Raw genomic sequence first — 27,894 nt, forward strand, 5'->3', positions numbered from 1 at the left:
CTCTGTAGACCAGGCTGGCCTCGAATTCAGAGATCCAACTGCTTGTGCAATTAAAGGCCTGCGCCACCACCGACATTTTTTTTTTAATTATGTGTATGCATGTATATGTCTGTGACCGAAAAGGCTAGTAGAAGGCGTCGGATCCCTTGTTACCTTGGCATTTGAGAAGGAAGAAACCAAGTGCAAGGCAACTAAATGCAAGAAACCTTGTTTCAAAACCATACTGAAAACTACTTTAGCCTGAAGCGAAGGGTTGTAGAGAGTACTAAGTTACTCTTTGCAGAGCTCTTGGGCATATCTCAAAATCAGACTAGACCTAGTGAATTAGGATCTTAAAACACTGAGCACCGTTTACAGTCCTGGGGGCGGAGCGCGGGTGGGCGATGACCAAGCGGGACAGGAACTGACGTCAACTCCGCGCACATCTCCTTCCGCTCCGCGTGAGTGGCGCTTGGCGAGGGCTGGTACTTAACGCTGGCGTTGGCGGGGTGCGGAGCCTCTGAAGATCCCGCTCGTCTTGGGGACCATGGCCACCGACTCCTGGGCGTTGGCGGTGGATGAGCAGGAAGCCGCTGTCAAGTCGGTGAGTGGCCTGGCGGGGATGGGGGACTCAGGCGGACGCTGTTTCCAGCACGGGGACCTCCGAGACGGGTCGGCCTGCTGCTGGCAATCACTTAGTGCTGATTTGCTTCTAGAGCGAAGAAAAACCGCAGCGAGCTTCTTATCCGAGTTTGGACTGAAAAGTTTTCCCGTGGTGACTCTGTTCTCACTATGTGTGCGAGGCCCCAAATTGGCTCTGTCGCTTGACCTTTTATGACTAGTGACCACATAAAATTCTCTTTTTCATTGTTAAGGGACAGTTTTTGGGTGCATTTATGGTGCTTTTCACCCAACTTCTTACATTCATCCTTAATGTGGTTGGCAGTTTGTAGCTCTCTAGAATAACTTTTCTCTCTCTCTGTTTTGTTTTTGTTTTTGTTTTTTGCTTTGCAAAGCTTTAATGCTTCACATAGCTACAAATACAAACTGTTTAGTTAATATTTTAGTGACATTTAGTTTCATTTTTTAGGCTTTGTGTGTGTGTGTGGGGCGGCGGCGGCGGTGGTGTGTTTGAGACAGGGTTTCCTTTAGTCTGGGTTGACTTGCTGGGTAGCTGAGGCTGACCTTAACTACTCTTCATGTCCTTAAGTGCTGGAGTTACAGGCTTGCTGCCTTTGTTTTGTTTTTGAGACAGAGGAGATGGCCTGCAGGTCACTGTTTAGCTCAAATACTTTCTTTTAACATCTGCTTATGTTTGACTTGTGTTTATCTGTGCACTCCTTTTGTGCCTACATATGTTAGAAGAGGGCGTTGGATCCCAGGGAACTGGAGATAGAAACTGACATGAGCCTCACTGTGAATGCTGAGAACCAAACCCTAGCTCTTACAAGAGCAGGAAGCTGTCTTAACCACTGAACCATCACTGTAGCTCCAGTATTTATTTTTTAAGCCATTAATTGTATTTTGTGTCCATATGTGTTTTGAGTGTGAATGTATCATGATGTGTGTGGAGGTCAGAAGACAACTTGTGAGGATAGGTTCTCATCCTACAGTGTGGTCCCAGGGATGGATCATCAGACTTGATGACATGCAATTATCCACTGAGCTATCTTTTGAGCTCCAGTCTGAAGTTTGAAATCTAATGTTTAATATGAGATTATCTCTAAAAGATAGTGACTGGGAATTGTTTTCAATTTAATTATGTGTGTTTGAGAAGGAGATCTCACTTTGTCCAGTCTGGCCACTAATCCTTCTGCCCTAACTGGAATTCCAGGAGGGTACCACCATACACACATTTCTCATTTTTTAAAATATACTGTTCAAAGCTGGGGACTTAGTTTTGTAAGTTACACTTGCCTAGCCTGAACAAGGCTCCAGGTAGACAACCTGCACTGCAGGAGTAAAAAAGTATGTCCTTAATCTCATTATGATATGAATGTCTCCAATACTACCAAAGCAAACTTGATATTTGACCTAACCATTCCACTTATCAGAAGGCTGATGCCGCTTGAGATATGCTTCACCACCACCTCCCCAACACATATGCACCTTTCACCACATAGACATTTCCCATCCACAGAGGCAAGATTAATCATCAGAGGTTGTGTGTGGAGGTGAATCCAAAACAAAGGACGATGGGCACTTGATTGGCTGACCTTTCCCATTTGTGGTTACTGTTCACTTTCAAGACAGCCATGTTTGTCTACTAGCAAGCAGTTCTTCCTTGAATGCAGCTGACAAATTTCTTGCTTTCAACATCCTTTAGCCCTTCGGAGAAAGCTGTGTGTTACATTTATTCTTCACAACAAATCATGGTTTAATGGTCTTAGTTTTCTTTTTCACTCTATTAATGTGGTTGAACTCAAGATGGTCATAATCAAATTTTTAGAACGTCCCAGTATATATTTATGTTGATCACTGCATACATCGTGAAAATAGGGATTAACCAACCAATAATAACTTGCTGTGAGATGCCTCTCCCGTGTATGTTGGGCTTTCTCTGGACTTTTCCCCATTAAAGGAGAAAGTGTGGTCACCTGGCTTTTTCTCTAGGAAACCTGGTTCCCGAAGAGAGCAGATGAAAACTCTTAACTTTTGTGGCGATCTGAATAAGTCTCCCATAGACTTAGAAATTTTAACTCTTGGTCTCCAGTTGGTGCTGCTGTTTGGGGAGGTATAGGAGGTATGTCACTCACTGGAGGCAGGCCTTGTGGGGAAAAAATAAAAGCCCCATTTCAAATTCAGTTCAACAGGAAAGCACTCAGCTTCTAGCTCCAGTCACCATGCCTCTCCTTTTCCATCGTGGACTCTTACCCTAGAATAACTCTGTAGAACCACAAGCCCAAGTCAACTCTTCTGTAAGTTGTCCTGATTGTGTTGTTTTATCATAGCTATAGAAAGGTAAGTAATGCACATGTGAGCAGATCTTTTCTCAAAGGCCTCGTAGTGTCAGTTGGAGAGGGCAACTTGGAAAGGACATGGTTTAAGAAGGATGGACCCACGGTCCTTTATGGTGGAAGGCACAGTGCTAGGAGTCACAGGGATCCTTAAGGGAGAGAGAGGTGAATGTTGCTGCTTCACTCAACTTCTCATTCAGTCCTGGATCCTAATGCAGGATTGGTGCTGCCCACATCCTGTGTAGTGTTGGTCTTCCTCCCTCAAGTATACTCCTCAGGGGTTGTCTTCTATCGAGTTGACAGTCGAGATTACGGTCTTACTATCTTCAGATCACACTCTTAGCAGCTTGAGAACATAAGAAATGTTTGTGAGGTACTGGAATGATGGCTTAGTGGTTAAAAGCACTGATTGCTTTTCCAGAGAACCCGGTAGAGTTCCCAGCATCCACGTAACAGCTCATTCCTGTCTGTAACTCCAGTTCTGGGGCTTCTGACAGCGTCACACAGACTTACACACAGGCAAAACACCAATGCACATAAAATAAATTTTTGAAAATGTTTGTGAAAGTGGAGACTTGATTGCAAATTTATTAATTACTACTCTGATTATACTTTCTATCATAAATTATTAATCTAATTTCTGTTGATGGAGACCTTGTAGCCAACAGTAAATTTTTTTTTAAATCTTTTATTGAAGTTCTAGAATTTTCATTGTAATATTTTTTTGTTGTTTGTTTTTGGTTTTCCAAGACAGGGTTTTTCTGTATTGCTTTGGAGCCTGTTCTGGAACTAGCTCTGTAGACCAGGCTGGCCTCAAACTCACAGAGATTTGTCTGCCTCTGCCTTCTAAGTACCAGGATTAAAGTCGCGCATCACCAACGCCCGGCTTGTTTTGTTTTTTTAAAGGCAAAGTTTCATGTGGTACAAGCTGGCTTCTAACTCGTGATCTTCAACTTCATTCTTCCTGCCTCTATCCCCCAAGTGTGTTTTCACTGCACCCAGTTTATTGTATTGCATTTTAAAGTAACATACCATGCCTGATCTTCCAGAGGTCCTGAGTTCCAGTTCCAGTTCCCAGCAACCACATGGTGGCTCACAATGATCTTGTGCCTGGTGCCCTCTTTTGAACTGTAGGCATACATGCAGGCAGAAGACTATATACATAATAATAAATAGATCTTAAACAAAAATAAAGGACACAAGTCCTGTGCCCTGGGTTTACCCTAGCATCACCCAAACCAAAACAAACAAAAACTTGCAAATATTCTAGAGAGTGTAAGTTTCAAGTTGTCTGTGTGTCGGTCCTGTAGCCCCCTACCCTCCATCCCCTGGCGCTTCTTATACCATCATGTTTAACCCATGCCCACCTCCTCTTTGTGCTCCTGAGGAAATATGAGGTGCTTTTGCACAGCTCTGCAGCAGTTCTGCTACGCTTTTCACCATGCAGCCCACTCCCTTTCTTGGTCGGGTCTTTTGCTTACTGTTTCCTTTTATTCTTACTCAGATGAGCAGTTTGCAGATCAAAGAAGAAAAAGTCAAAGCAGACACCAATGGTGAGTTGTGGATAACTACAGACTAGGTACCAGAGTTACACTTGTGCTTGGGCCACAGCCCACAGGTGCAGTAAGCCCTGGAACTGTCCTAGAGTCATTCAACAGATTTTGCCCTGCGCTGGAGCCCAAATTAGGAATTAGGGTACATTTCTGAAGAGGGAATGTTTTCCAGGTTTTTCTAGCTTCTGATACCTTAAAAACAAAGTCATGGTGGGGTGGTATTGGTGTATGCCTTTAATCCCAGCATTTGGGAGGCAGAGGCAGGGGAATCTCTGAGTTCAAAGCCAGCCTGGTCTGCAGAGCTAGTTCCAGGACAGCCAGGACTAACACAGAGAAACCTTGTCTCTTAAAAAAACCCAAAGCACACACACAGTCACTATTGGATTGCTTGATGTCTAAATCTTTTGAAATATGATTAGGTTCAAGCCAGTTAAGGTGGCTTCCATCTGTGATGCCAATGGTCAGGAGGATTATTGAAGTTTTTTTAGACCACTACCCCTGCCCCTCCCCAGGGCTATATAGCAAAACTCTGTCTCAGAAACAAATTAAAAAACAACAAAACTCAGAAAGTATGAAAAGGTACAAGGCTTCCTGTTTCCATACTGCTCCAGTATTAATTGTTCCTGTGCCTACCTGTGTTCTTTTGCTGGGGCACCTTTAACAAAGCACCTCAAAGGTGGATAGTTAAAACCATAATAGCTGCCAGGTGTGGTGGTGTAAGCCTTTACTCCCAGAAGAGGCAGAGGGGGGTGGGTTTCTGAATTAGAGGCCAGCCAGAGCTACAAAGTGAGACCCTTTCTCAAATAAAACAGAACCATCCCACAGTAGCTTATTGTCTCAGAGATCAGGAGATTAGATCAAGGTGTCAGCAAAGTTTGTTGCTTTTGAGGGCTTGTAGAAAGATCTTATTCCAAGCCTTTGCTGGCAGTTTTTGGCGTTCCTTTGGTTTGATTTTACCCAGATCTCACATGGTGCTCTCCTAAATAGCCTTTCTTTCTTTATTGATTAATTGATTGACTGGGTGATTGGAAATGCTGGGGATCAAACTTAGAGTCTTACATATTTAAGGAAGTATTCTGTACTCCTCAGTCTTAGGCTTCCCATTTTTAATATGGCTCCAGTAATATTGTAGTTGGGTTCCTTTCTGAGGTACTGGGGATTGGGACAGGGTAAATGAATTTTAGGAATACTGAGTTAAATTCCTAACACATAAGTAACTACTGTTTGTGACATTTTACTTTAGTTTCATTTTGTTTAAATGTTTAGATCTATTCATTATTATTTTTGATGGCAAGATCTTGCTGTGTCACTGAGCCTAGACTTGAACTCATAGACTTCCTCCTGCCTCAGCTCCCAAGTACCAAGATTACAGATTTGTGTTACTATTCCTGGCATTGAATTTTTAATATTATTCCAGGGTTTTTGTTTTTTTTTTTTAATATAAGGCAAATAGAAATAGGGATTCATATTTTCATTGTGTCTGTTTTCTGGTTCCTCTCTCCCTATCACTCCCTACCTCTGAGAGGTGACAAGATAATGCACAGTATACTTGATTTTTTTTCCATTCAACGATATTGCTTTGCATGCTCTTCATATTGCCCAGCATTGCATTATGTTGATATGTCATTAATCAGTTATCTAGGATTTGTCTCAGTTTGATACTATTATAAACAGCATGTCTTAGAATAACCATGAGCTTCAATACTTTATGTTGTGCAATGTGTTTCTGCAATAATTTACCCTGAATAAATTTACTAGGTCAAGAGTATAAGAGTATAAGTCTTTGAGAAAAAAATTGTGATGTGCTGGCCAGATGGCTCAGTGGTTAAGACTTCTCATTGCTCTTGCAGAAACTCAGTTCTATTCTCAGCACCCACATCAGATGGCTCACAATGTCCTATAAGTACTCCCTTTTCTGGCCTCTGAGGACATCTGTACTCATGTGCATAGACATACAATTACAACGAAATTTGTCTATACTAAATTTTATACCCGGGCAGTGATGGCATAAACCTTTAAGTCCCAGCACTCGGGAGGCAGAGGGGTGCATCTCTGTTAGTTCAAGGCCAGCCTGGTCTACAGAGCAAGTTCCAGGACAGGATCCAGAGCAACAGAGAAACCCTGTCTCAGATAGATAAACAGATAGATAGGTAGGTAGGTAGGTAGGTAGAAAGAAAGAAGAAAAAGAAAGAACTTTTATTGTGCTTTGTGTGTTTGAGTGAATGTGATGTGTATCATGGTGTGCATTTAGAAGTCAGAGGACAACTAAAGGAGTTGTTTATGTCTACCAGGTGTGACCTGGAGATTGAACTCAGGTCTTCAGGTTTGGCAGCAAATGAATTTCTGTGTGTCACAGGCTTGCCTTGTAGACTAGGCTGGCCTTGAATTCACAGATACCTGCTTGCCCCTGCTTCTCAAGTGCTGGTATTAAAGGCATGGGCCTTTTAAGCCACCTGGCTTAAAAATATTTTCCAAGTTGGGTGAGGATCTAGCTTAGATGGTAGGCTGCTAGATAGCATGCAGGAACATGGGTCTAATCCTTACTCTTATTATTATATAATCAGGCATGCTGCTGCATCTTTATAATCTAAGCAATTGGAAGTAGAAGCAGGAGGACCGCAAATTCAGAATCATTTTCATTCTCTGCTATGTAACAAACTCTAGGCCAGCCTGAACCACACGAGACCCTGTCTTAACAAAACATAAAAATCCTCTCTAAGATTGTTTAGTGTTTTGGGACAGGGGCTCAATATATAGACTTGACTAATGTGGAATTTATATATAGACCAGGGTAGCCTCAAATTCATGGGTGAGCTTGCTTCTGCTTCCCCTGTCCTGGGATTACAGGCATTCACCATCATGCAAGGAAGTATTCTATACAAATTTATATTCCTATCAAAAGAGACTGAAAGTTTGTTACCCTATATTCTCATCTCAAAATGCTTAGTAAGACTTGAGTTTTTCTAGTCTTATAAGAGTCTTATAGGTAAAAAATAGGGAATAGAATTTGCTATGTAATGCTGTGTTTTGTTTTTGTTTTTGTTTTTTGATAACTAAGTCAGAAACCAAATATTTTTGTGAGTCTTAAGTTCAAATTTAAGTTTTTTCTTAAGTTTTTACATGCTTTGTAAACATAAAATCCATTAAACATTAAAAAAAAAAGGTAGTTTTTAAAATTTGTTCACTTTAGTAAGTATTAAGTGTAGGGTAGGTGGGTTTAGTGTTTGCCTTTCTGATGACAACTGTTTTCTTATGTAGGTGTTATCAAAACCAGCACCACTATGGAGAAGACTGATGAAGAAGAGAAAGGTAACTGTTCTTTGAAGTACTCTTGTGAGAAACTTGGTATAACGAGAGCTTACCTAACTGAAGCTAGAGACAGAGTTATAAGACAGGGAAATGTGGGAGAAATCAAAAGTAGTTTTTCACCCACCTCCCAAATAATCACATGGAGACTTTCTATTTCTTATGATTGTCAGACCTTAGCTTGGCGTATTTCTAGCCAGCTCTTAAATTATATGGTCTACCTTTTGTCTGGGCTCTTACCTTTCTCTAGTTCTGTGTATCTTTTTTCCTCCTTATTCCATGTGTGGCTGGGTGGCTGCCCCTGGCATCCTCTTCTCATTTTCTCACTCCTCCCTCTTTTCTTTTTCTCCTTCTGCTTATTCTCTCTGCCTGCCAGCCCTGCCTGTCCCTCTCCTGCCTAGCTGTTGGCCATTCAGCTCTTTATTAGACCAATCAGGTGTTGTAGACAGGCAAAGTAACACAGCAACATAAAAGAATGCAATGCATTTGCATCATTAAATTAATTGCTCCACAGCATAAACAAATGTAATGCATGTTCAACTAATATTCCACAAAAGTGTGCTGAACTTGAAGCCAAAGAAAATGTCTTCAACAGTGGTATGGTGTGTCAGATTTGGAAAGATGATTCATTCAATAAAGTGGCCTGCCCCCCCCCCCATAAAGTCATGACCTGGGTTTGGCCCCCAGTTTGTACCACATGAAAACCACGAGCAGTAGCATTTATCTGTAAGCCTAGCTCTGGTGGCTGGAGGGAGGAGAGGGTGGTATGACAACAGGGGAATCCTGAGCTTTCAGACCAGCCATTCTAAAAAATTGATAAGCTGAAGGCTCATTGAGAAACCCCATTTCAAAAAAAAATGAGTGACAGCATTTGAGGAAGATGTATGATCTCATACTAATGTACACACATACTCGTGCACACCTTGGTACTCATAGAAACACATACATTACACACACAAACACAAAAGCAAAAAGGTGTGTGTGTCAGACTGGACAAGAACTTCAAAGGCAGAACACTTGCCTTGTGTGTACTAGATTCTGAATTCTGTCCCCAACACTGGAGAAACAAAAACAAAAAGGTGTCACTGTAAGTGACATGATTTAGAAGCATCATATGCTTGGTCTTAGCTATTTGGAAGGCTAAGGAAAATGAGATTTAAAACAAAACAAAAAATAGCTTATTCATTGCAAGGGCGGGAATCCCAGAACTCAGGATTCTGTGACAGAAAGATGCTCCGAGATCATGTGAGACAAAATCTAATAAATAAAAAATGTAAAGGGGGTGGAATTGGGCTTTTCTCCAGCTGTGAATGCTTGTAAAAGTATGGTGCAGAAATAGGGAGAGTTTTTTTCCTCCAGGGCGGGCCTAGCTTTATGTGGATGAAGAAAATCTGCTTTCTTCCTGACAGAGGACAGAGCTGCTCAGTCTTTACTCAACAAGCTCATCAGAAGCAATCTTGTGGATAATACCAACCAAGTAGAAGTCCTGCAGAGGGACCCAAACTCCCCTCTCTACTCAGTGAAGTCTTTTGAAGAGCTTCGCCTGTGAGTATCCATGGTTGGAACAGCTGTTACCCAGTCCCACTGAAAAACATCTCTAAACTGGACATGATGGTGCACACCTTTAATCCCAGCATTCAGTAGGCAGAGGTGGGTTGATCTCTCTGAGTTCAGTCTAGCCAGAATTAGGTAGAGAGATCCTGTCTCAAAAACAACAACAACTACTAAAAGCCAGAGGTGGTGGTACATGCCTTTGGGAGGCAGAGGCAGGCCTGGTCTTCAGGGTAAATTCCAGGACAGCCAGGCTACATTCTCTGGACTTTAACTTTGGCTTTTAAAAAAAAAAGGTTTTTGTTTTGTTTTAAATCATATTTATGTAGGTAATCTACACAATTTTCCAGGTAGTTGTGGCTCATGCCTTTAATCACAGCACTCAGGAAGCAGAGGCAAGTAGATCTCTGAGTTCCAGAACAGCCAGGACTACCCAGAAAAATCCTTGTCTGGAAAAAAAAAAATCACAAACAAATAAATCTACATGATTCAAACATTAGTGTGGGAGGGTCGAGGGTTGTGATAGAATAAGTATCTGCTTAGCAAATATGAAGTCGTGTGTTTGATCCCTAGCACTGCGCAAGCAGGCAATAGATAGTACACCTGTAATCTCAGCATTTGGGAGATTGTGCAGGCCGGAGGATCTTTTTAAAAACTCAGGGCCATTCTAGACTATACAGCAAGTTTGAGGCCAGCCTAGGACAGATGAAACTACAGTGATGGTCTTCTACACTCTTTTTCTTCCAGTACAACTCTCCCCCCTCCCCCCTTTGGATTCTAAATCTCGGTGGCCTGGTTGTGATACAGACCCATGACCTAGCTGTTTTGAAGTAAGAGATTCAGATGTTCAGGATCTGCCTGGGTTATAGCATGCATGTGGGATCTCACTATGTTGCCCTTGCAAACCTTGGATGCTCCCACCTGAGCCTCATGGGTAACTAGGACTATAGGTGTGTGCCACAGTACATGATTTTCTTAGTAGAAACTGAAATGCTACAGATTTATTCATCATAGCTGAAAATCTTTTTTTTTTTTTTTCTTTTATACTCTTAGAACTTTGAATAAAATATTGGCTGACAGGTGATTTCTGGATGTCAGAAACATATCTTATTAGGTAAGCCCTTTGGAAGTCTATAGGCTTTACAAACATTAGCCTGGTTTTAGAAACTGTCTGAAGAGCCTGGATTCCTGACACCTAAAATACATTAAAACCTTTGATAGGCCAGCTTTGAGGGAAGGAACCCCCTAAAATGTACTTAATACCTCTCAGAAGGGGTTTTCTGCCTTTTGTTATGGGTTTTGTTTTTTTTTTTTTTTAAAGATTTATTTATTTTTATTTTATGTGTGTGGGTGTTTTGCCTGCATGTTTGTCTGTGTACCATGTGCATGCAGTGCCTGCACACTAGAAGAGGGCATCAGATCCCCTGGAACTGCAGTTACAGACTGTTGTTAGCTGCTTTGTGGGTGCTGAGAATCAAACCCAGATCCTCTGAAAGACCTGCAATTGCTCTTAACCACTGAGCCATCTCTCCAGCCCTGGGGTTTTCTGTTTTTAATTACTTGACACAAGAGTGAGCTGTACAGCACTGTGTCTATCGTCAGCACTATTGTGTCCCTAGACAGCACTCCTATGCCAGTAGTGCATTGACTGCTTGAAAATGCCTAATGGATGGAGCTCTTTTGGCAAATACTGTGTATGAAAGAGAAACAGATTTTTCTCTGAACTTGGAGGATAATCTGCCCAGCTAGAGCTTCCAGGGATTCTCCTGTCTTTACCCCCATTAGCACTGGGATTATAGATATGAACCACGTAGGTGCTAGACATATAATCTCTAAGCCCTCATGATTGTGTGGCAAACACTTTGCCAACTGAGATATAGCACAATCATTTTTTATTATTAAAAAATTTTTAGAGATAAGAGTTTAATATATCACATGTTGGTTTCAAACTATCTTTGACTGAGGATGACTTTGAACTTCTCATGTCCTTCCCCTACCTGCCATATGCAAGGCTTGTAGGCATGTGCCACCAGGCCTGGTTCATTTGATTCTGGGACTCTTCCCTGCATGATAGGTAAGCATTCCACCAAATGAGCTAAATCCTCAACCCTGATTTTTACGGGTTTTTTTTTTTTTTGGTTTGGTTTTTTAAGACAGGCTTTTTAGACCAGACTGGCCTCAAACTCACAGAGATTCGCCTGCCACTGCCTTTAGAGCCCTGGGATTAAAGGCATGTACCACCACAAACCAGCTGATTTTTAAGGTTCTTTTGTTTTTGTTTTTTGTGACAGGATTTCTCTATATTGTTTTGGAGTCTGTCCCTGAACTCCCTCTGTAGACCAGGCTTGCCTGGAACTTACAGACATCCACCTGCCTCTGCCTCCCAAGTACTAGGATTAAAGGTGATGCTGATTTTTGGGTTTTTTTTTTTTTTTTTTTTTTTTTTTGGTTGGTTGGTTGGTTGGTTGGGTTTTTTCCCCCAAGGTTTCTAAAGTCTGCTTTTTAAGGTTTTTCGGGGAATTAGATTTGGAAGTGTTCCTTTGTCAAAGGTTTTACTCATTTATTCACCAATTTGTCATTTGTTCCTGCTTTTCTTTTTCTTCTTTTGGCTTTTGAGACAGGGTTTCTCAGTATAGCCCTATCTGTTCTAGAACTTACTATGTTGACCAGGCTAATCTCAAGCTCAGAAAAATTGTTCACCACAACTGCCCTGCAGAAAATTTTTTTTTTAATTTAGCTATTTTCTTTTTATGAATGAATGCTTTTTTCTGCATAAATATATATGTACCATTTGTGTGCCTGGTGCAGGTGGAGGTCAGAAGATGGCATTAGGCCTCTTAGGACTATAGTAATAGATGACTGTGAATCTCTGTGTGAATAGAACACAGGTCCTCTGGAAGAGGAGCCACTGCTCTTAACCATTGAGCCATCTCTCCAGCCCCTTTGCTTTTTTTTTTTTTTTTTTTTTTTTTTTTTTAAGGTTTCAGTATGACTAATTAGGTAGTATAGGTTAGTCTAGGACTCTGATCCTCCTGTCTTATCCTCCTAAGTGCTAGGATTACTGGTGAGCCAGTTGTCTCAACTGTTGAATGAATTTTTCTAAGCTGAGTTTAAATTCCTTTTATTTGAAAGACTTGTTCTCTCAATTTAGCTCCTGATGGCTATCCTGGAACTCACAGAGATCCTCCTCCCTTGGCCAGCCAAGTGCTACACTTATCTATCTGAACTGCTGATTGGAGCTTGAACTGTCCTTTTAGGCAGGTTTTCTCTTACTTAATTGTTGGAAGGTAACTGGATGGAATTGCATAGAATACTTGGGTTGTTTTATTGTTTGGGGTTTTCTCATTCTTTGTGTGTGAGGTCTTGTGTGTGTGTGTGCCTATGCATGTGCACACACTTGGAGGCCAGAGATTGATGTTGGGGGGCCTGCTCTTATTATTTCCCTTCATGTTTTTGGACAGGGTCTCTTGATGAAGTCATAGCTTACCTGTTGGCTAGACTGGCTGGCCAGCAAGCTGGGAATCCAGTACCTCTGCCCCACCCCCCAAACACTAGTGTCACAGACATGTGCCACCATGCCCAGCTTGGATTATTTTATACTTAAAGGTTTGAAATGAAAAACAAAACAAAAAAACCTAATGAGCTAGTGGAACCTGTTGGGTTGATGAATCCCAATTCATTCATTCATTTTTGTTTCGGCAAGCAAGAGGCTGTGCCTACATCACCAAAGAGAGAGAATACTAAAAGGTTTTGTTGTTTGTTTTGCAAACTCACTATGTCTAAAAACCTACATATGCCTGAAGAGTTTGCCTTTTAGAAGTAGAGAAGACATAGAACTTCTGGCCTTGAACTCAGAGATCTGCCTGCCTCTAAGCCACCACTGTCTGGCTTTTTTTTTTTTTTTTAACATTTTATTTAAAATATAAAATTTTCATTTTTATGTATGTGGATGTTTTGCCCACATATATTTTTATTCATAGAGCCTTTAGAGGCCAGAAGAGGGCAGTCACATTCCATAGAACTGGAGTTGTAAGCTGCCACATGGGTGCTGAGAATCTAACCAAGTTCCTTTGGAAGAACAGCTAGTGCTCTTATCTTCTGGACCATCTCCCCAGCCTCTTTCTCTTTTAATTTTTTAAAATTGCATTTATTTGTATGTGCGTATGTGCAGAGGTTAAAGGGTAACTTGTGGGAGTCAGTTCCCTCTTTCTACTGTGTGGGTCCCATCTGACAGATCATACTCATATCATCAGGTTTGGTAACAGGTGTCTTTAGTCACTGAGCCATCTTTCTAGTCCTCCTCTTATCCCTCTTTCTTTTTTTAAAGATAAAAGTCTTACTCAGTAGCTTAGACTGACCTGGATCGCACTGTGTAGTACAGGATAGTACATAACTTGAAGCTTATAGGTGTAAGACAGCATGCTCAGCTATTAGCTTTTCTATGAAGAGTCGAGCTTAGTAGGGTGAGCTGTGATCCTAGCATTCAAGACAGAGGTGAAAAGTAAAATGATCAGGGATTCAAAGCTACCTTCAGCAACATGATGAGTTCAAGGCCAGCCTGGATTATATGAACTCTGTCCTTTAAAAACTTGCAAAAAATCTCCTGGGCTGGCAAGATGGGATGGGTAAAAGACATTACTGTGTAAGCGGATAACCTTAGTCCAGTCTCCAAAATCCATGGTAGAAGGAGAGAATCAGCACCGGAAAGTTGTCCTGTAACCTCCACATGTACATGAGCCATGACTGTCAGACCCACAGTCACAGATGCATCATGCACATACACACAATAATAAATAAGTGAAAAATATAAATGAAGTGTTAATCTAATTATTCTTTATCAATAAAAATTCAGGAGTCAAAATTGGGGTAAGAATCTGAAGGATCAGAGAAGTCACCAGTCCCTTTCTAACTGCGCCACCCCTTCCTCCAAAAGGGTCCTGATCTCTCTGCCTGCCTTACTACTACAGTCTTCCAAAACATTCTGGTTCTGTTTGTTTGTTTTGTTTGGGGGAGGGGTTGAGACTGGGTTTCTCTCTGTAGCTTTGGGACCTGTCCTCACAGAGATATGCCTGTCTCTGCCTCCCGAGTGCTGGGATTAAAGTCGTTTGCTGCCACCACTTGGCCAATTTAATTGTTCTTTATCAATAAAAATTCAGGAATCAGGTATTGGAACCTGAAAGATAAGAGAAACAGAGAAGTCCCCTTTCCACCTGCTTTACTACTTCCTGTCCTAGCTGTTCAGTCCTTCAAAACCTCTTTTTTTAAATTTGGTTGACTAGTAGCTAGCTTCACCTTCTGACTTCAAGCAAGCTTTATTTGTCAGAACATCATCAAAATACCATACAACATATAAGAATATTAATTGATAGTAGTTATGTAATTATTTAAGAACTTATGGCCAGGACTGGGAATGTAGCTGGGTTGGTAGAGTGCTTGCTTGCCTAGCATGCATGAAACCCTGGGTATGATCCCCAGCTCTGCATAAATCAAAAGTCGTGATTCAGGCAGTAATCTCAGCATTCTGGGGGGTAGAGACAATTAATTAATAAATAAATAAAAATTAAAAGAAAAACCCACAACCAAAAAATTAAGTTTTTACTTTTCTTCTCTTGTTTTTTGAGTTCACTGCACAGTAGCCCAGGATGGCCTTGAATTCTCAGAAGTCCTCTTGCCTTAAGTCTACCAAGTTTTGTGATAACAGGCCCGAGCTACCACACACAGCACCTCTCCTAGTCTTGATTTTTGACAAGACATAATCACTACATCTATCTAAACAACCACACTTACCTGGTTACCATATCAATAAGTAGAAACTAGCTTAATCACTGTTCTTCCTTTTTCTTGCCCCGTGTATTCGCCCAGCTGGGCACACAAAATCGGGGCTCACATTTGTCATCTAAATCAAGAAATACTGAAATTTCAGGATGGCAGTGTAGTTCACTCAGTAGATTGCTTGCCTAGCATGCACCAAGTCCTGGAACTGCATAACTGTGGTGATAAACTGTGGAGATGAGTCAGGACAGCCACGGCTACACAGAGAAAACCTGTCTTTAAAAAAAAAAAAAAAAAAAAACTATCCCTCCCCCCCAGAAAAAGGCAAGACGACACTAGCCAAAAGAAAACCTCTGAAAATTCCATTTTTCTAAAGAAATTGTGTATTACAACACTGTAGCAAGCCGATTTTAGGAATTTCCTTTGTAATTTATTTCATGACCAGATAGGTAGGCTTGCTGAAAGTGTGGGTTCTTCCAGTCTATTTAAGAAACTGTAATAGTCTCAGAATAACATTCAGTAGTGTAAGGTGTTTCTTTGGTTTTCATTGTTTTTGTTTTGTTTAAGTCATAAAAGAATTGCTTTGGATTGGGGGAAGGCAGGAGAGATGGCTCATTGATAGCACTAGCTGCTGCTTTTGCAGAGGACAGCACGCACTTTAAGCAGCTCATAACTGCTTGTTCCAGGGAATTCAGTGCCCTCTTCTATTGTGATAATATTATTTATGATTCAATAAAGATTGCCTGAAGTATCAGGAAGCAAAGACAAATTGATACTAATTTGAGATTAATTTTGTTAAAACATACTGTACATACATTTCTAATCTTGTTCAAGTTATTGTACCTTTAACAGTGTAATGCAAATTTCTAGTCCTTGAAAGTTATTATTAGCAACTATATATAAGAATAAGAAAATGCAGGTTAGTAATTAGTCACCTATTACAATCAAAATTGTAGTCACATTAGATAATGTTTTCAAGGTCAAACGATATATTTTAGAGAGATAGGTTATCCTCCAACACTTCAGAGATCTACAGGGTATGGCATTTAAGATGTTTTAATAACATAGGTCCTTTTTTAATTTTTTTTTCTTTTTAATGGTAATGAGACATGTCTGCTCCTGGCAGCACCAATCTACTTCAGAGAAGATGCTGGGCATCAAAGAAACTCACATGGAGTTTACTTTCTTTGTTGCAAAAGTAGCCACTGGGCAAGAAAGTACCCTTGCCTCGACTGCTGACAGTTTGCTGTCCAAAATGGACAAACTGGACACAAAACAGAATGAATGCTAAACCTGCAAGACAGGACAGCCCTTCAGAAAATCCTGCTTCACAGGAAAGTCTGTTACATATGCTAAGCCTGTAAGCCGAAGGTGGTTATTTCTCATATTTTTTTGGAAGTTGCTTGCTTGCTCTTCCTGTTTACCATCTTGGGTCTATGAGGGAGTTGAAGACTAGATAGTTATAGCTTTCCTTGTTTACCAGACTCAGAAAGGAAACTTACTAAAGAAATGTAAAGTATATAAAGTTGAGAGACATAAAAAGGTAATTGGATAGTGCAAATTAGAATAGAAAATAAATTAGATACAGGATTTTGGATTTACCAAGGTATTACAGATAATGGAGTATTTTCTCTGTATTTGTCAAATGCAAATGGACTAGACATTGTTGATGAACTTCTTGCCTGTATATATTACATATACTTATTGTATTATTGTATATAGTTTCTCTTATGTTAGTTATAGCCTTTTTGTATTAGACAAAAGGAGAATTGTGGTAATAAATTATTTATGACTTAATAAAGATTGCCTGAAGTATCAGAAGGCAAAGCCTGACACAACCACACTAGTTAGCAGTAGCAGGTAGGCAATGGTGGCACACACCTTTAACCCCAGAATTCAGGAGACAGACACCCTGACCTACACAAGAGTGAAGAGTAACAGAGCTCATGCCTTTGATCCCAGCACTAGGGAGGTGGAGACAGGAAGATATGGCTGGGCAGAGAAAGGTATATGAGGAGGAAGAAACAGGAATTCAGAGATTTTTGCCTCTGAGGATTCATGGAGTCAGGATTGTCATTTTAGCTGGGTAGAGGTAAGATCTACTGGTTTAGCTGCTTTGCTTCTCTGGTCTTCATTCAGCTTGAAGTTTGAACCCCAATATCTATCTCTGAGTCATTTATTTTTCATGTTAGACTCTTCTGCCTTCCATGGGCACCCACACACATAAATAAATGTAAATTCATACACACAAGAGTTTGGAGCTGGTGAGGGGGTTCATTGGGTAAAGGCACTTTCCACCAAAGCAGATTACCTGAGTTCAGTCCCCAGAACCTCCATGTTAAAGGAGAACACTGACTTATGCAAGTTGCCCTCTGACCTCCACCTGTACACCATGGCACATGTATACTTAGAGAATAAATAAATGTAGATTTTAGAGTAATAGTTTGATTGACATATGAGGTATCATGTCTTGTTTTATGATGAGCCTCTGGAAATATTTCAATTGCTATAAACCCATCTTATCTCTATCTTTCCTCCTAGGAAACCCCAGCTTCTCCAAGGAGTCTATGCCATGGGCTTCAATCGACCATCCAAGATCCAGGAGAATGCGTTACCCATGATGCTTGCTGAACCGTGAGTATAGACCCAGCTGTACCTCTTCATAGCTGGTTTAACTAAGTTTTTCACGAATGGCTTTATTGTTTCTGGGCACAAAATGGGCTGTCTGGGACAACCTGCCTTCTCAGGAAAAGAGCTTTAGAAGTACAAGGAGAATCTCATGGATGTGAGCACTTTTCTTTTTCTTGGGGTTTGTTTGTTCATCTTTAATTTGGTTTTTCAGTAAAGGATTTCTCTGTGTGTCCCTGACTGTCCTGGAACTCGCCCTATAGACCGGGCTTACATCAATCAAACTTACAAGAACCAAGGCCTGCCTTGGTCTCCCAACTGCCTGACTCAAATTTCAATTTTATTTAAAAAATTCATTTATTATGTATATAGCATTCTGCCTACATGTCAGAAGAAGGCATCGAATGTGAGCCACCATATCGTTGCTGGGAATTGAACTAAGTACCTCTGGAAGAGCAGCCAGTGTTCTTTAAGCTCTGAGCCATCTCTCCAGCCCATTAGATTTCTTTTTTTATATAAATATATTTTTTAAGATTTATTTTTAGGTGCTGGAGAGATGGCTCAGTGGTCATGAATACTAGTTACTCTTTCATAGACCAGGGCTCAATACCCAGCACCACATGGCTGCTTACAACTGTCTGTAACTCCAGTTCCAGGTGATTTGACACCCTCACACATGTAGGTAAAACAATGCACTGAATACAATGCACTGAATACAAAAATAGTAAATCATTTTTTGTAAAAGATTTATTTATAATTATGTATATAGCTATATGTATATATCTGTGTGTGGGTATGTGCATGTGTGTCCGAAGAGTCTAGACGTGGGAGTTGGATGTCCTGGCTCTGGAGTTTGAGGTGGTTGTGATCCCTACCATACAGAGGCACTGGGAACTGAACTTCGGTCCTGTGAAAGAGCAGAATGTCCTCTTAACCACTGAGCCAGCTCTACATCTCTGTGCACTCTGTTCTTAACTATTTCCATTTAGCAATAAAAATAAAATAAGCTATTTTAGACAAATGGTTCTCAACTTTCCTAATGCTATAACCATATAATACAGTTCCTCATGTTGTGTGACCCCAAACCATAAAATTATTTTCTTTGCTACTTAACTAATTTTGCTAATGTAATGAATGGTAATGTAAATATCTGTTTTTTTCCAGTGGTGTTTAGGTGACCCTTATGAAAGGGCTGTTCAACCACCAAAGGGCCTCAACCCATAGGTTGAGAACTGATGTTTTAGACAGTTATAACATGTTTCATTTAAATTTTTTTTAGCTGGGCAATGGTGGTGCATGCCTTTAATCCCAGCACTTGGAGGCAGAAGCAGGCGAATCTCTGTGAGTTTGAAACCAGCCTGGTCTACAAGATCAAGTTCTAGGACAGCCTCTAAAACCACAGAGAAATCCTGTTTTGAAAAAAAAAAAATTTTTTTTTTTTCTCATGTTTTAGATAATATTTTGGAGCTGGGTATCTGGTGGATCACACCTATAATTCTACCCTTTGAGAGGCTGATGTAGGAGGATTTTGATTTCAAGACCAGAGTGTACTACAGTGATATATTGTCTCAAAATGAAATAAATAATCCAGAAATAATATTTGAAAATTACTTTGGAGTTGGGAATGTACCTCAGTGGTAGACCGATTCCTTGGCATTCTTTTTATTTTTTTATTTCATTCATTTTGATTTTGTTGAGACAGGGTTTCACTGTGTAGTCTTGGCCTACCGGGAGCTGGTTGTGTAAACGAAGCTCTACTGAATGCTGGGGTTAAAGGTGTGTACTAACACTCCTGGCCCTTGCTTGGCATTCATTCTTGATGACCTAGGTTTAATCTCTCCTTTTTCAAAAACAAACAAACAAACAAAAATGGTTCAAAAACTGTTTTGAGGGGCTGAAGAGATGAGTCAGCAGTTAAGAGCACTTGCCCCTCTTCCAGAGGTCCCAGGTTCAATTCCTAGCAGCTACATCATGGTTCACAACCATATATATAACTAGTCCCAGAGACTCTGATTCCCTCTTCTGGTCCTTGAGAGCACCAAGCATACAAGCGGTCCACTGACATACACGTAAGATAATTTTTAGAAAGTATACAGAATGTAAATTTTAACACTAGTCCAGTTGCGTGTGGAACCTCCCTTAAATCCTCCTTCCCACCACTTGCTTACCCTCTCTGAAGCAGATGCCATCTGAGATGGGTTATTATCTCCTTGGATGTTTTGTTGTTTTGTACTTTCACTAAGTGCATAGTTATCAAAGGGCAGCTTGCATATTTTTAAGTATTTTTAATGTGTGGACAAATGATGCTGTATTTTGTATAATTTTATTAGATCAACTTCTTTTTTTAATGACAAAATACCATGGGATTAGCTCAGGTGAGATAGATTCTAAAGGTTCCTTCTAAAACACTTATTCGAGCTAATTATGAGCTCAGCATGCAGAAGTAGGATCATGGATCATGAGTTTGAGGCCAGCCTCCTGTGCTAGTTAATAAGACCCTGAAAAAGGAAAGGAAAATGTACTGCCTAGCCAGTGTCTTACATTATCTGTAAGGATGAGAAGAGTGCATTCAGAAAGAGCTGAAATTTGGAGACATGTTACATAGCTCAGCAGAAAACATCACTGGGACTTTGGTGGTCCAGCTCTTACTCTGCATTATTGATCTCCCTGGGACATTTGGATCACAAAACTAGGATACTACAGAGTTTGGAGTGAGAGTTTTGATAGTATGAATCCATCTAAATAATCATTTCCTTTTATTGGGGCAGGGAGGTTGGTGTTTTCCAGACAGGGTTTCTCTGTAGCTTTGGAGCCTGTCCTGGATACACAGAGAAACCCTGTCTCAGAAAAAGAAAAAAAGAATGTAGTTCAGTGGCAGATTGCTTGCATAGCATGTGCCAGCGCACAGGTTCAATTCTCAGCATTGCCAAATGAAGTAATGTATTAAAGTTAATTTATGTTCAGTGCAGAAACATAGATGATATAAAGAAACTTTTGTTTTTTGAGACAGGGTTTTTCTGTGGCTTTGGAGCCTGTTTTGGAACTAGCTCCTGTAGACCAGGCTGGCCTCAAACTCACAGAGATCAGCCTGCCTCTGCCTCCTGAGTGCTGGGACTAAAGTTGTGCACCACCACCACCCAGTATATTTTGATGTTTGATTATGGGTTTTATTTGTTTTTCAAGACAGTTTCTTTGTATGTATAGCCCTAACCTGGAACTAGTTCTGTAGACCAGGCTAGTCTTGAACTCAGATCCTTCTGCCTCTGCCTCCCAAGTACTGAGATTAAAGGTGTGCACTACCAACGCCTGGCAGATGTTAGATTTTGTTTTTTTAAAATATGTATTTATTATATATAGTGTTCTGCCTACATGTATGCCTACTAATAGAAGAGGGCACCATATCTCATAGATGGTTGTAAGTCACCATGTGGTTGCTGGGAATTGAACTCAGGACCTCTAGAAGATCAGTCAGTGAGTGCTCTTTAACCTCTGAGCCACCTCTCCAGCCCTGGATGTTTGATTATGTTTAATCAATATTAACTTTCTTCTGCCTAACAAAACTTAACTATGGAAATCAATTTGCTCTTGAACTCACATAATCTGCCTGTTTCTAATTTCTAAGTGCTGGGGTTAAAAGGATGGATCACCACATCTTGCTCTAATACTGAATTATTTGTGTTCTTTGTCAATGCAGCCCACAGAACCTGATCGCCCAGTCACAGTCTGGTACTGGGAAAACAGCTGCCTTTGTTTTAGCTATGCTCAGCAGAGTGGAACCCGCAGACAGATACCCTCAGGTGAGCATTAGAAACCTGGGGGCTCTGGCTTGCCTGCCCTGGGCGGTGTAGTGCCAGCTGATAAGGTATGACTAACTTTAGTCTTTGGCTCCTGCAAAGCAGGTTAAATGCTTCAGTCCTTTTTTGGTTTTTTTTTTTTGTTTGTTTGTTTGTTTGTTTGTTTTTGTTTTTTTTTTGTTTTTCAAGACAGAATTTCTCTGTATTGTTTTGGAGCTTGTACTAGATCTGTAGGCCAGACTGGCCTTCAACTCAGAGATTCGCCTGCCTCTGCCTCCCGAGTGCTGGGACTAAAGGCATGTGCCACCACTGCCTGGCTAAGCAGTAGTTTCTTCTACCAGTACTGAGCCAGGGCTCCCACTAGGGCAGGGTTCATTCCCCACTGAAGGCATTCATTCAACAGGTGATAGGTGGGCCTGCTTGCTGTGCAGGTGGAGGTCCCCTGCACTATTTCAAAACATAATAGCATCAGTATGCTTGTGGGCTTAGGCATGTTGTCTATTACTAAACTCATCTGTGATTTCTCTGCCAGTGTTTGTGCCTATCCCCAACATATGAACTGGCACTTCAAACAGGAAAGGTGATTGAGCAGATGGGCAGATTTCATCCAGAACTGAAGCTAGCTTATGCTGTTCGAGGCAATAAATGTGAGTATGTGGGATGAGACCTAAAAATAAACCTGGGCTGCCATGCCTGACAACAGGGACTCATTTCTCATAATGGAATGTTATTGTACATGCATTGGTAATTTTACAAATATTTTTATCAGTTTCAGTTTGAGCTAGCTGAAGTTTCAGAGAAAAGTGTGTGTGTGTGTGTGTGTGTGTGTGTGTGTGTGTGTGTGTGTGTGTGTGTATACGTGCGTGCATGTACATGTGCGCTTGCCGTGTTTTCAGCTACAGATTTGTCCTTTGGAAAACTAGCTGTACAAGTAGAATGTCTATAGACTGGAAAGCCGAACAGAGTCTGTGCCAGGACCTTGACTAAGCCACCAGTTTAGGAGGAAAGAAGTGAACTACATGGGAAATGGATGATAAATAGTGTTAAAGAAGAGCTGCCAGATACTAAACGTAGGAGAGGCTGGAGAGATGGCTCATAGGTATTAGGTAGAGCACTTGTTCTTTCAGAGGACCCACGTTCAATTCCCAGGACCCACATGGGGCAGCTTACAACTTTCTATAACTCAAATTCCAGGGTTTCTAGATCCCTCTTCTGGACTTTGAAGGTACCAGGCATACCCCCCCCCAATCTAATAAAAAAATTTTTTTCAAAGTTTTTAGGAGAAAGTAGAAACTTGTACATTTGTAACATGAAAATTAAAAGCCCAGAGACAGATATTGGGGCTCAAGCTGAAGATCAGAGGAGCAAAGCAGCCAGCCACTAGCTCTTACCTGTACCTCAGTTTGAAAGGGCTATCCTATCCTCAATGTGGCTGGAGAATAAATCCCTAAGACTGAATACTGAATGCCTTATGCTCCCTCTAGAGTTGGGATTAAAGGCATGGGATCCCGAGTGCTGAGCTGTTCTCTTTTAGCCTTACTAATGTAACCCTGGGTAGCCTTGAACTCACAGAAATCTATCTACCTTTGTCTCCTGACTTCTGGGATTAAAAGTGTGTGCCAGTACTGCCCAACTTCTATAGCTAACTAGTATGGCTAACTTTGCATTTTGATCCTTCAAGCAATCTTTATTAAATCATAAATATTTATCACCACACACATTTTGTGTCTAAAATGCACTGGATTGTCCTACTTCACAGTAGAAGAAGGCAAGGCTTAAGGATGACATTCATGTGTGTTTAGTTTATGCAGTGGGAGAAGTATAGTAGCCACTGTGTGTGTTAAGGTGAGGATGTCAGAGTCAGTGCTTCCCCTTCCACCACGTGGTTTCCAGGATTGAGAAGTTCTTCAGGCCTGATGGGTGCCTTTACATGCTCTGCCATCTTACCAAACCCTATATATGTTTTGAAATCTGGAGGTGATTTGTTCTGACAGTTCTGAGAAGATGTATAAGGCTTTTATTTCCAGAGCTAGCTTTCCTTAAGAAAACATGTCTTGTCCACAGTGGACAGAGGTCAGAAGGTCAGTGAGCAGATTGTCATTGGCACTCCCGGGACCGTCCTGGACTGGTGCTCCAAGCTGAAGTTCATTGACCCCAAGAAGATCAAGGTGTTTGTTCTGGATGAGGCTGACGTGATGATAGCAACTCAGGGCCACCAAGACCAGAGCATCCGCATCCAGAGGTAGGAACTGGAGCCAGGAGGAACTGCCACAGCCTCCTCCTGCATCTTTGGGTTCTTTGCTCTGTTCTGTGCAGCAGTATTTGTGTGATGGGCGATTTCCACATGCTCTCACCATGCTCCCAGCCTGGGCTGAGAAGGGAGACATGGGACCCTCACTCAGCCCAGTGCCACTCTGGGGCCACAGCCCACCCAGGCTGTGGAGGCTGGGCTTGTGTTCTTTCTGACAAAACCGTTGGAGTCATGCAAAGTGCCTGGGCCTCCACTTGCAGGATGCTGCCCAGAAACTGCCAGATGCTGCTCTTCTCTGCCACCTTTGAAGACTCAGTGTGGAAGTTTGCCCAGAAGGTGGTCCCAGACCCCAACATCATCAAACTTAAGCGTGAAGAGGAGACTTTGGACACCATCAAACAGTATTATGTCCTTTGCAATAACAGAGAGGAGAAGTTCCAGGCCCTGTGCAACCTGTATGGGGCCATCACCATCGCCCAAGCCATGATCTTCTGCCATGTGAGTAACTGCTGCAGTCCTACAGGGGATGATGCACTCACTGCCCCTCCTGTACTCAGCCCCACTTCCTTTGTTAAAGAGGACCAAATTCTCTGTGTAGGAAGGAACTGGCTTGTAGGAATGGAGAAGAATGGAGAAGAGGGTTTCTTAACTGGCCATGTCCTAGGAGTTACATTGCTTTAACACAGCCAGAAAAGTAGCTATTTGTAGGGGATATATGGAAAAAAAAATCTAAAAGAAGATACTGATGATTGGAGGAAAAAGAAGAAATGCAACAAATTGGTTAAATTGTCACAGGAAGAAACAGTTGAAAATACTGTTAGGAAACAAAAGAATGAGGCACTTCATCTTCTGTTAGTACAAGACTTTCTACTGTGATTTTATTTTATTTTGGTTTGGTTTGTTGTTTTGGTTTGGTTTCTCTGGCTGTCGTGGAACAGGCTCTGTAGATGAGGCTGGCCTCACATTCAGAGTCACCTGCCTCTGCCTCCCAAGTGCTGAAATTAAATTTACAGTATATTCTCTTAACTACTGAGCCATCTCTTCAGCCCCTTATTGCCTTATGTTGTGCTAAACCTGAGGCAGTCCAGGATTGCTTTTTGCATTCAGTAGTTCTATAACTTGAGACTTCCCTTACTCAGAACCATCCCTTCATATCTCTGACATAGCATGTCTGACATGTGTCTTCAGGACAGGGACAGCTGAAAGAATTTGATTTCCCTTACCCCTCTTGGGACCCATCCAGGTCTGTTTTGGTTTTGAGATGAGGTCTTACTATATAGCTCAGTCTGGTCTTCAACTTCAAGTTTTTCTGCATCTGCATTAAGTGTGGTTTTTTAATTAATTAGTTTTGTGTTTTCACATGCTGCAGCATGTCAGGCTATCTGGGAAGTTGGCAGTCTTCGTCCACCATGTGAGTCTCTGGACTCAAACGCCAGTCATCCTTGCCCACTGAACCTTTTCTCCAGACCTAAGTGTATTTTTATAGTGGTAGCATTGTTCAATTGATTCTCAGGTGATTTGCTTGTTATTGTACAGTCAGATTGGTAATTTAGCATTCTTAACGCTTATCTGGTAACTTTCAGATAGTCTTCTGGGTCTACAATAGTCTCTTTAGGTACTAATATCACTAAGATGTTTGGTTATTGTTTTTGTTTGTTGTTTTTGTTTTTTTTTTTCCCCCCCAGACCCGCAAAACAGCTAGCTGGCTGGCAGCAGAGCTTTCCAAAGAGGGCCACCAGGTGGCTCTGCTGAGTGGAGAAATGATGGTGGAACAGAGGGCAGCTGTGATTGAGCGCTTCCGGGAAGGCAAAGAGAAGGTCCTGGTAACCACCAACGTGTGTGCCCGTGGTGAGCAGACACTGGCCCGTTCACCAGGCGTGGGGTCCCAGGCCCCGTGAGCGAGAAAAGTGCTTGTATCCGTGGTCCCACGGAGGTGGGGGGGGGTTGTAGGGACATTCCTTTGTGGGACAGTAAGAGCCACTTGGAAGAAGCCAGCTTGGTGGGAAGACACTCGGGCTTCCAGACGCTAGCTTTCTTACTTCTGCCAGAGTTCTTTCTGTTCTTCTGCCTGAGCTACAGTCCTGTAGGTGTCCTCTTTAGTGCCCACAGCCCAGATGTGACCTGTCCAAGCCACGCCTCCAGTGGAAGTGTGTGTGTGTGTGTGTGTTTGACGGTGACCCCTTTGTCTCCTGCCTGCCTCTCCCCAATCCCTTTGTGCAGGTATTGATGTTGAACAAGTGTCTGTCGTCATCAATTTTGACCTTCCTGTGGATAAGGACGGGAACCCAGACAATGAGACCTACCTGCATCGCATCGGGCGCACGGGCCGCTTTGGCAAGAGGGGTCTGGCAGTAAATATGGTTGACAGCAAGCACAGCATGAATATCCTCAACAGAATCCAGGAGCATTTTAGTGAGTCCCCGGAGTTAGCTATGCCTGGAACCCTTTTCGGAGGGGAATGTGGGAGAGGGGAGGTTTCCTCTGGCCCCGCACAGCTGTCTCCACCTGGATGTTGTCAGGGAGAGCGCCTGCACATTCAGGGCTCAGGGACTGGAGTATCAGTGCCCTGGCACCAAGCTAGGAGAACCTGACAGCTTCCCTGGGAGGTCATTCTGAGTGACCAGGGGACCTGTTGCCAGCTGCTCAGGCTCAGGAAGCTTGCTTTGTGCCCATAGCTAGGCCCCTCCCCAGTCTGTCCTGCTGTTTGTTCTAGATGACTTCCGTTGCATTTCCATGGTAGTCCACGGTGTTCTTCCAATCTGTTTTTCCCTCAGATAAGAAGATAGAAAGATTGGACACAGATGATTTGGATGAGATTGAGAAAATAGCCAACTGAGAAGCTTCACCAGCGACTGGCGCCACCCTCAGCACTGTCCCTGCCTGGGAGCCTCGTGCTTTCATGGCATAGGCCTTGACAGGCACCGCAAAGACCAAGGCCTGAGTAGAGACTACCTACCTCATTCAGAATTACGTTTGGACTTGACAAATTTGTGCAAAGACTAGGGGGAAATCCAAGAAACAATTTAGCATTTTAGAAAATAGTCCTAGCCCAATGTGGTGATACACACCTTTAGTCCTAGCACTTGAGAGGCAGAGGCAGGAGTATCTCTGAATTCCAGGCCAGCCAGATCTACAGAGTCCCAAGGTAGCCAGAGCTACAAAGTGAGACCTTGTCTCAAAAAAAAAATGTCCTCAACTCTATCTCCCTTTAATATTGCAATATGGTTGCTGCTGGTGACGTTTGTGCCCAGAACTTGCTGCCAACTCTGGCTGCATGTGTTTGGATCAACACTCCAGCCTTGAATAAATGACAGAGGCAAAAGTGGTTCAGAGAGGCCAGGAGAGCCCTGGCTGTAGGTGAGATACCTTTTATAGAACCAGTAGAGCCTTGAGTATCCCACCCACCCATTCCTCTTGTTGAGCATCTTGTCTGCTGCTTTATTATTCAGATTGGCAGACAAGATAGAATTCAGCAAAATCATAGACTCAGAGGAAGATTGGCATATCGGCCCTTTGAAGATGGGCACTGTCTTTCCTCCTGTTCACTTCATGTGTTCTGTACCTGTCTGTTGTTTGGTTCTAATCCATGGGATTTCATGCCAAGCAGCAATTTAGAAAGGAAGTTATAACCAAACAAAAACTTCATTATGCCATTATCAGACTTATGGGTTACTTCATACATTGATTGTATGAGTAAGATGAGATAAATCAGTGATAACATTTTCGGAAATTCTAAAGTGATTATGAGGATTTTACTAATCATGGTATGTTTTTGTATTTTTCTGCTTACTAGACTAATATATGCTCATTTGAAGTGTGTATGATAGTGCTGTGTGTTTCCTCCAGAGGCACCATAGCGGCCTGCTTGCGCAGCATAGGCTGCTTCTGTTTTACAGATGTGCGAGCACTTCCCACTACTTCGTAGCCATGTTTTGGAGGTTGCACCACATAAACATATATCTATTTTACTATGGAAGGTAGCTGATACCCTAATGTGGGACCACTCTGACATATATTTCACCATCTCCCTGTGATAGGTTTTGTGAATTTCTAGCTTGTTCCATTACTCAGAGTGCCAGAGTGATTAGCTCAGGACCTGTCTT

At 41.9% G+C, this 27,894-nt stretch overlaps 1 protein-coding gene across 2 annotated transcripts; it reads left to right on the top strand.

The window, feature by feature from the left end:
- Nucleotides 1–437: 437 nt before the first annotated feature.
- LOC127234510 (ATP-dependent RNA helicase DDX19A) lies at nt 438–27,610 on the top strand. Of its 2 annotated transcripts, XM_051201486.1 has the most exons (12): nt 438–583; nt 4,441–4,489; nt 7,748–7,798; nt 9,205–9,340; nt 17,660–17,752; nt 21,441–21,543; nt 22,073–22,187; nt 23,605–23,782; nt 24,052–24,289; nt 25,477–25,639; nt 26,012–26,203; nt 26,566–27,610. In XM_051201486.1, the coding sequence occupies exons 1-12, from the start codon at nt 527–529 to the stop codon at nt 26,625–26,627; spliced, it is 1,437 nt and encodes a 478-aa protein (XP_051057443.1). In that variant the 5' UTR covers nt 438–526; the 3' UTR covers nt 26,628–27,610. The 2 variants fall into 2 exon arrangements, with proteins under 2 accessions (XP_051057443.1, XP_051057444.1); XM_051201487.1 differs by lacking the exons at nt 438–583; nt 4,441–4,489; nt 7,748–7,798 and adding an exon at nt 10,400–10,460 and having other exon boundaries at nt 9,200–9,340.
- Nucleotides 27,611–27,894: the final 284 nt, after the last annotated feature.

Source organism: Phodopus roborovskii, unplaced genomic scaffold (assembly GCF_943737965.1).
Source record: "Phodopus roborovskii unplaced genomic scaffold, PHOROB, whole genome shotgun sequence".
Classification (NCBI taxonomy): domain Eukaryota; kingdom Metazoa; phylum Chordata; class Mammalia; order Rodentia; family Cricetidae; genus Phodopus; species Phodopus roborovskii.

Coding starts and splice junctions, on each gene's coding strand:
- LOC127234510 (XM_051201486.1), top strand. CDS start 527: ATGGCCACCGACTCCTGGGCGTTGGCGGTGGATGAGCAGGAAGCCGCT. Junction 584..4,440: donor AGGAAGCCGCTGTCAAGTCG/GTGAGTGGCCTG, acceptor ATTCTTACTCAG/ATGAGCAGTTTGCAGATCAA. Junction 21,544..22,072: donor CCGCAGACAGATACCCTCAG/GTGAGCATTAGA, acceptor TTTCTCTGCCAG/TGTTTGTGCCTATCCCCAAC.